General features: G+C 32.7%; 2 protein-coding genes across 4 annotated transcripts; one reads left to right on the top strand and one right to left on the bottom strand.

Moving 5' to 3' along the window:
- The first annotated feature begins 3,476 nt into the window (after positions 1 to 3,476).
- On the top strand, positions 3,477 to 4,968 carry LOC133287710 (uncharacterized). The gene is given in 7 exon segments (XM_061485372.1): positions 3,477 to 3,527; positions 3,601 to 3,738; positions 3,827 to 3,937; positions 4,090 to 4,323; positions 4,416 to 4,580; positions 4,673 to 4,901; positions 4,904 to 4,968. Coding segments are annotated over 7 exon segments (993 nt in total).
- A 674-nt stretch (positions 4,969 to 5,642) lies between these two features.
- LOC133287742 (uncharacterized) lies at positions 5,643 to 8,500 on the bottom strand. 3 transcript variants are annotated; one of them, XM_061485408.1, is made up of 5 exons: positions 8,409 to 8,500; positions 7,078 to 7,593; positions 6,907 to 6,984; positions 6,719 to 6,790; positions 5,643 to 5,985 (listed from the first exon to the last, which is right to left on the bottom strand). In XM_061485408.1, exons 1-5 carry the CDS (start codon positions 8,454 to 8,456, stop codon positions 5,815 to 5,817), a joined length of 885 nt encoding a protein of 294 aa, XP_061341392.1. In that variant the 5' UTR covers positions 8,457 to 8,500; the 3' UTR covers positions 5,643 to 5,814. The 3 variants fall into 3 exon arrangements, with proteins under 3 accessions (XP_061341392.1, XP_061341394.1, XP_061341395.1); XM_061485410.1 differs by having other exon boundaries at positions 6,907 to 6,981; XM_061485411.1 differs by having other exon boundaries at positions 8,418 to 8,496.
- Positions 8,501 to 8,703: the final 203 nt, after the last annotated feature.

Below are 8,703 nucleotides of genomic sequence, written 5' to 3'. Positions count from 1 at the left end.
CATATAATAAATGTTGATTTCTATTAATCAACAGCTATCATTATTGTGAATTAATAATTAATTAATGAGTGTGATTTGCGAAAATAATAATTATTGATTGACGAAAATCAACAGTTAAGTTATAGTTATAAAAAATTAATAAGTTGCAAGTGTAACATTTCTCATTTATAGATCTTTTTTTGGAAATATTTCAATCGATTCATCGCTTTGTGATTAGTCCGATTCGGGGCGGGTCCAGAATTAAGTCTTTAAAGTTTAAACCCCTCCAAAGATGATATTGAGGATGATCGATAACATGCTCTCGCCCCTACCTGATCAGCTTCCATGTACCATATTTAACTCATTTATATCCGATTTGGTTTTATGGCTTACACTTAATTCCCAACACTACTTCCGATTATCAAACAATGTGTCTCACACTCAGAGGCGGATGGAGATACATGAGAAGGGGGGCAAGTGTCCACCCTTGAAATATGATGTAAAACTATAAAAATACTCTTCTCTTAAAATTCAAGTTTTCAATTTAATTTCGGAATAGGATATTATAACAATTAATTAGGGTTACTACCAATGTTATTACCAATCAATTTCACCGTTAGATCGATTATGTTGATCCAACGGTTATATTTATTTTCATCTTTCTATGGTTATGATTCCCCATATTTAATACTTTATATTTATTTTCACCTTTGTATGGTTATGGTTTCTCATATTTAATGCTTTTACATTAAATATGTGGATCATAACCATACAAAGATAAAAATAAAAATAACCATTGGATCAACATAATCTATCTAACGGTGAAATTGATTGATAGTAACCCTAGTTGGTTGTTACGATATCCTGCCCTTATAATTTTACTCATTCTCTTTTATTTTTCCGTGAGTTTTTTTTCTTCTCCACTTTCATTATCCAAAAAAACCTAACAGCAGAGAGCTCTGTTCCAGACCCATTATTTGCATATACACACTGATTCATCTCCTCTCAAATCTCAATCTCCGTTATTGGAAGTTGAAACATTTGCTTCTTCCTCCATCATCGGTCCAGTTGAGTCCAATACGTCCAGATCTAGATCTAAACCAGACCTAGTCAGCCGACAGCTGCTCGCAAGTCGTATTTCGGACCAAACCTAAATCTATATGTACCTGAACTTGTTGAGTGTCCACCCTTCATTAATTTTCTGGATCTACAACTGCTCACACTTGAATGTTGTTTCCATTGTTTCTTATAATTGTCATTTTCTATATAAGCAATTGTTATCCTTCTGTTTTTCTTTTTTTGGTAAACTTTATCCATCTGTTTTTATTTAGTAATCCAGTGACTCAAAAATTCTGCTTTTTTTTTTGTGTGTGTGGTGAATCTCAAAATTCTCGCTTTTGTTTTGCCTTAGTATGGATTCCACAGCACATACATATCAATTTAGTTTTACTCCGCTTTGGTATTAATTATTAGAAATTTCAATTTAACAAGGATTTCATTGAAGTTAATATATTATATAAGGGAAAAATATTTCTCTATTTACTGAAGATAAAGTTATCTTCAGTGAATATAAAATGACATCATTTTGGGTTATAAAATTAAAAAATTATAATGATAAAAATTAATATAACTCTTTAATATATTATAATTACAAAAATATCTTGATTTCTGCCCAAAACAATATCATTTTGAATTAATCGAAAATAACTTATTTTCATTGACCGGAGAAATTTTTTACGCATTATATAAATGTAGTAAAAGGGCTTTATATTTCTTCTGCAACAAGAAAGGAGCACTACTTTCTGTTGAGACAAACAAATTCGATCTCATTGATTTTATTTTTTTTTAAAAAAAAGTAATTTACTTTTTGAAGTGAAAGTAACAAGAGATATAACTTCTCCAAATAACATATTACTACGTATTCCCCACAGTAACTTAAAATATTTTTCGATTGGAAAGAAAAGTCAACAATTAAATCTAACAGTTACTACGTATGAATAACACATTATGAATTTATTAGAAATCTCTAATTTGACATTTTTTTTCCATTAATAATTACTACTTGCACTTTGTTTTTTAAAAGTGCATCTTTTTGGATGATAATTTTTTACAAAAATATTTACATAATTTATTTATAAATTTGGTATTTGTCATTTTAAATGATATAAGTTATGTCATTTTAAGAGAGAGATAGACACAATGAATGAAAATCATGGGGGGGAGAGTGAGTGATTTTTTTTTAATTTAAATTTTAAATAAAAAATTATATTTTGTGTCTATATCTCTCTTAAAATGACATAACGTTAGGTAATTTAAAATGACAAACACTTTTCCCTTTATTTTGTTATAAAAGATAAATTTATGAATGAATTAATATTTTCTCACAAATGAGAATAATTTATAATATTTTTTGAAAAAATTCGTAAGTTCATTTTAAATAAACATATATAGTAATAACTTTAAAAAAAAAAAAAAAACATAGTAATAACTTATCGTTGTTGTCTACGCGATTTAAGCCTACGTTCTTTTAAAGAGTTTACCTGATGGGAAGTATATAGACTAGTTTTTTTTTTTTTTTTTTTACTGATGAGTGGATAAAATTGTAAAGACATTTTTATTAGAGAATTAAAATTAAAAAATTTAATGGTGTAATGAAAAAAAAAAACATAACTATGATTTATGGTTGATTAAAAAAGAATAATCTGTATGGCGGAAAACAGTTAAATATATTAGTAATTTTTATATTTATTTATTTTCAATTGCCAGCTGCCTTACTAGTTAATACACACTTCCAATTGGATTTGGTTCATTGTTATTAATTAACGTATTGATAACAGAAGAAATATTTAAATATTAATAAAATGGATTTATGGTACATTTGTATCATTTTTCGGTGTATCTCTTTTTTTTTATGGAGTTACCCAACTCTAATTACCTCTTTGAGGTGAGTTGGCTCCCTCCGGTATCTCCACAAGCTTCGACTCTTTGAGCCGGCTATGGGACTAATCCGGAGTGCGGGGGTCAGTGATGACTAAATGTTCAGCCCCCTCCCCAAGAATGCATACAGCGAGAAATGGAGATTTATTTTAAAATAATTATAATTAGAGGGTAAAATAAATTTATAATTTTAATTGACAAAATGAATTTAAATTTCTTTAACATATTTGTTTGAGTCATTACTTACTTAACTTAGAGCTCCAATCTAATAAATAGTTAACAGTATGTAATTACTTTAATAAATAGTGTCTATAATATTAGGCGCCGCGCATTGAAAGCACTTAAATTTTTATTTGTCCAAACATTCAGTATATGATAATATTCAGAAATTTAAAATTTAGAAAAATTCAGTTTCATACATTTCCAAACAAGCTTCACATACATTTCCGAACGTTACCCAAATCCATCTATTTAAATAAAATCTATGTCTTCCACTCCAAAGTTAAGTCACTTTTCAAAACTAGCCGTTACACTAAGCTTACCCTTCTCTCTCTCTCTTCATGGCAGCAACCTCATCGGAGACACCTCCTCCTCCTCTTCACCTCAAACAGGTTTATCCTCTTTCTTAAGTTCATGTGTTGCCATTTGTTATGTTTTTTACTATAATCATTTTTTTGATGACAGGACACAAACGTTGTTATGGGTTCTTCTTCTCCTTTGTTCAGCCCATCCTCCGATAAACGTTTCTGGAGCACTCTCCAGAGCAGGATTGACACGCTTCTTGATGGTGATAATCCCTCTACTCACACCCGTATGGTTAGTGTCAAATTCTGCTTGTAGAAAAATTTGATTGAATTCCATAAGATATAATGGAAAAAAAATAAAAAACTGAAATTTATTTATTTTATAGAATGAACAAGGAAACCAGTTGAAGGAAGATTCCTTGTTACTGATCAGAGGTTTTGACTCAGTTGCCCAAACACTTTCTCTGTTGTCTAATAATTTGGACAATGCTCTACAGGTATTAATAATAACTGTTAATGTTCAATGTTAACTGTTTGAATTCATGTTCAATGATAGATCGGATTAATGTTGTAGATGGAATACTAGATTGAATTTCCAATAGTGATGCAACACAAACATTGAAACTTTGAGCTGTTTATTTTTCTACAGGGTGCCAGAGAATTAGCTCATCCACCCACTTTAACTGATATATTCCACAGCAAATTTAATAAGGCAGAAAACAAAGAAGAAGAGGATTCAGGAGAGCAACAGAAAGTGGAGGAGTCAAAGCAAGGAACAAAAAGGAAATGTGATCACAATGATTTCTCCGAAGAAGTTGGCATTCACTCACAAACGGAGAATGGGCAAAAAATGCAATATAGGAACATTAAGAAAGCAAAAAATGTTGGTGTTTTTGTGTAAACTATTACTGAGTTTTGTTATTTGTAAATTCGTTTACCAAAGTGGCTAATTGTTTACTTACTTGCACTATCCAGCTTGCAGTTTCAATGGCAACAAAAGCAGCTTCACTTGCAAGAGAATTGAAGTGTGTTAAGTCAGATCTATGTTTTATGCAAGAAAGATGTGGTTTGCTTGAAGAGGAGAACAGGAGACTGCGTGATGGATTTGAAAAGGGAGTTAGGCCTGAGGAAGATGATCTGGTAAAGAATCTATAATATTGCAAATTTGCAATTGGTGTGACTAATCTGAAAAAACATACATAATCTTTTGTGATCATGGTGACTGCATGCAGGTGAGGCTTCAGCTGGAAGCCCTTCTTGCTGAAAAGTCCAGATTGGCCAATGAAAATGCAAATCTCGTTAGAGAAAATCAATGCCTTCACCAGCTTGTGGAGTACCACCAACTTGCCTCCCAAGATCTATCAGAATCGTATGAGCATGTTATCCCGGGAATGTACTTAGACTTCTCATCTCCACCGCCGACAATTGCTGAAGATGGCGATGATGACAAAAATTGAGAACCACAAACACAACCCGGAACGATGTCTACAAGTTTTCTACTACTTCACTTGATGATGGAGAAGAGTAAACTAAAATTTTATGCACCATCATCAATAACATTCCTTGTAAGGATGCTGCTAATATTCCTCATATTTCAATGAAAATAAATTTTTTGTAATCCAGACCTATGTCTACCCGTCATAGTAAATATTTTTTGTAATCCTATCGCCTCATTTATATATCTCTCACATGTTCCCTCACACGAGAGTCATTGGACTTGAAGGATGGACAATACAAAAGCTCACCATCAATAACATTCCTTGTAATGATGCTGCTAATATTCCTCATATTTCAACCGAAAATAAATTTTTTGTAATCCAAACCTATGTTATAAATATCTTTTTTTATCCCAAATAATAATAAAGTGATAGCATTTTCTCCTAATGATGTTGCAAATATTTCTAGTAATCACACTAAAATATAAAATTTTGAATCCAGACGCATGCAGCAGCAGCTAAAATGAGAGAGAAAAATCGTAACCACAAACAATTTCAAACGCAACAGATATTCATCATCATGCAAACAGGTTCAAATGATTATTAACACCACAAGTTCCAGGTCTTGATACAATAAACAATTATACTGCTTTCAAAATTAGACCTGGAACATGGGAACCACATACAAAAGCAACAGAAATCCAGGTTCAAATGATTAAACGCCACATACACAAACATAATTGTGTATAAACAGGTTCAAATGATTAACACCAAAAGTTCCAGGTCTTGATACAATAAACAATTATACTGCTTTCAAAATTAGACCTGGAACATGGGAACCACATACAAAAGCAACAGAAATCCAGGTTCAAATGATTAAACGCCACATACACAAACATAACACACTGGCGTCAGGTTCAAATGATACAGATTTTATATTATACATCAGCTTTTCGCTTTCTTTTAGCTGCAGAAGCTTTGTGGATTGCTTGAGTCGATGCATTCACAGCCACTTCAGTAGTTTTTGCCAGATTTGAAACCACAATAGCATTAACAGTATCCTTCATTTTATCCAATACTTCAATCAAAACACGTTTCTCCTTCTCATACTACAATATAGAATTATCAAGGATATATGGTCAGAGATACATCAAATTAACTAAACAATTTAGTTACCCAAACAATATAGGACCAAAAATAAAATTTTAAGTATAATGATGCACTAAATAATAATGATGCAACATACCATTTCAATTTTGCCAACATAACAAATCAATAACAATCAAGATGACACTTGTGATATTCAAAAGATAAGGCGCTACATCAGTAAGAACCATTTTGAAAAATATTTTTCATCTTATGTGACGTCGGTCTCTTGCTCCTTTACTAGAAGCTACGTTTCAATTTTGCCAACATAACAAATCAATAAAAATCAAGATGACACTTGTGATATCCAAAAGATCAGGTACTAGTAACAATGTAGGACCAAAAATAAAATTTGAAGTATTGCAGGAAAGGAAGCAACCCCAATAACCATTTTAAAAAATGTTTTTCATCTTATGTGAGGTCGGTCTCTTGCTCCTTAACTAGAAGCTACAGTTAATGAAAGAAGCACTAAATGACTGCTCATTGAAAAGATAGTTCTTCAAAACACTAGATATTTGTATATACTTTTTCTTCTTAAAGACGTTATTAACAAAAATGACAACCAATGACAGGGGCAGGGAGAAGGAAAAAGAAAAATATTTACAAGCAAATAGATTGTTATATTGGATACTAATACATTTTGCAATAATAACAATCAAAATGCAGCAGGACAAAAATAATAATGAAGCAACATACCACTTCAATTTTGCCAAGAGCATTTTCCAGCTTTCCAGTTAGTCGTTGATTTTCATCTGTTAAAGCTTCAAGCTGCACATATATGCAAGGCAATAAACAGAATTAATTCAAAAATAGAGGAAAATCAGACCAAAAACAAAGGGTAGAAGCTTAAAAGATATGCATTAGAAAAATAAATGGAAAAAAACCTTTTTTTGTGAGTCGGTCCGGTAACTTGTCGATGTCATTGATGGGGCTTCATAGAAGCCAGGATTCTCAGGTACCTGCTACGTGTTCAGTAAATGAGTCAATGACACAAGCCATGAATCACAAGAAAAATAACAATAACAAGGAGTCATGAGATTAGGCTTATTAGATACCTTGGACTTCAACAATTCCACGATCTTATTCAGATCTTCTATTCTTTGTAAGGCATAGTCAACTTTTTCATCCAAGCTCTTTTCACTCATATTTTCTGCCGGCTCCGGCTCTGGCTCTGGCAATACTTGCTCTATTTGATTATCTGGTTCATCTTTCTCACTTTCGCTAGCAGTTATATCCTCAATGTATTCAATGCCACAGCTTGAGCTAGGGGGATGAACAACGGTACTTTTAATGCGTTGGGATCGCCTCACAGATGTACCATGGTATTTGGACTTTTTCCTTAGGGATGTAGCAGACTTCTTTTGATGCTCATATTCACGAATTACTTGCTCTAGTGCAGGGCTTTTATCATGACATGTATCCAATCCTTCCATGGAGGAATTTGGATACTTCAGTGGGGAACACCTAAGGTGTGGATTTTCATGCTGAGAGTCTAATGCCCCTGGCGATTTTATGTTTCCATTGGAAGGCAGCGGTTCCTCTCTCCCTTGATAAGGATGTTTATTTTCAGGCTTTGAGAAGAGCAGAAGTCAGTAGTGAATAAAAAGATATGATTCTATTTGCTCAGTTTCTTTGATCATAGAATTCCATAGGTGACAAAAATAGTATATATACTCATCTATGTTTCACATTTTAAAATAAGACAAGCTAAATGAACAACCTCAAGTTATCACACGCTTCCTTGAAAACACCATTGTAGAAACCTCCAAAGGGTAAAGGAAAAAAGCAAGCTTTCCCCAGAGAAAGTGCAAATTGATGTCTATTTGACAACACACCCTCAAATGCAAATTACAAACTCATCTTTCCTCCTAATCCCAGAATTTCTCTAATATTCATTCACCATCTATGCTAAATTGCAAAACAAATTCTTGCTTCTTAGGGGGGAACCGCCTCTCCCTCAAAGGGTGATTAGTCTCACCCTTCTTTCTGTGTCAGCGGCTCAATGCACCATTTGTTTCAATGAAGAGCTAGTTTTAGGGGTCGTACTCCGAAAACAAGATAACCGGAAGAAGTTGTGTGGGATATCTCCAGGTTATCTAATTTTTTTTTTTCCAAAACCCTAACCAAAACAAAGCTTTAGTATGATGCATGCAGACAACGCCATAAGGTAAAAAAAGAAAAAAAAAAAAACTCCCCGTGAATACAGCAATGAAAGCAACATTAAGAACATGGTCAATGCGAGCATAACACATGCACAAAGAAGCTATCGAAATTCTAGCACCCAAACAAGAAAAAAACAACAGAAAATCTATGAGGATTAGAGAGAAAAGCATGGTGAATACAAGCACAAAGATAAAACACAAAAATAAGCATGGCATTGTTGTACCATAAGAACCTTGTCGTTATTCTTGGCAGCACTTAGTTTTCGAACCATCTTCTCTCGCAGCGATGAAGTGAAAAAAGACGCTAGCACTCCCCTCTCACATTTTATTGGGATTTGAAGGGGCAAACCAACACTACGTTTAAAAGCCAAATGGCATAGAAGATTATAGGACAAAATACTAATTAGAGAATAATATAAATTAATTTTTTTTTATGTAATATTTAAAGTTTTTTTTTGGGTTGAAATAGTTTTTAACATGATATTAGAGGTTAAGAGTTTGATTCTCAATGTTTCCCAC

Source organism: Gastrolobium bilobum, unplaced genomic scaffold (genome assembly GCF_033153095.1).
Source record: "Gastrolobium bilobum isolate Gb01-03AN ecotype WA unplaced genomic scaffold, APGP_CSIRO_Gbil_v1 utg2833, whole genome shotgun sequence".
In the NCBI taxonomy this organism is placed as follows: Eukaryota; Viridiplantae; Streptophyta; class Magnoliopsida; order Fabales; family Fabaceae; genus Gastrolobium; species Gastrolobium bilobum.
This window is presented reverse-complemented; position numbering and strand designations above follow the sequence as displayed.

What these genes read in the sequence shown, in the direction of transcription:
- LOC133287742 (XM_061485408.1), bottom strand. Translation starts at nt 8,456, where the DNA reads ATGGTTCGAAAACTAAGTGCTGCCAAGAATAACGACAAGGTTCTTATG. An exon ending in GGACCGACTCACAAAAAAAG is followed by an intron (nt 6,791 to 6,906) that starts GTTTTTTTCCAT and finishes ATATATGTGCAG; the next exon opens with CTTGAAGCTTTAACAGATGA. An exon ending in CTCTTGGCAAAATTGAAGTG is followed by an intron (nt 5,986 to 6,718) that starts GTATGTTGCTTC and finishes TCTATATTGTAG; the next exon opens with TATGAGAAGGAGAAACGTGT.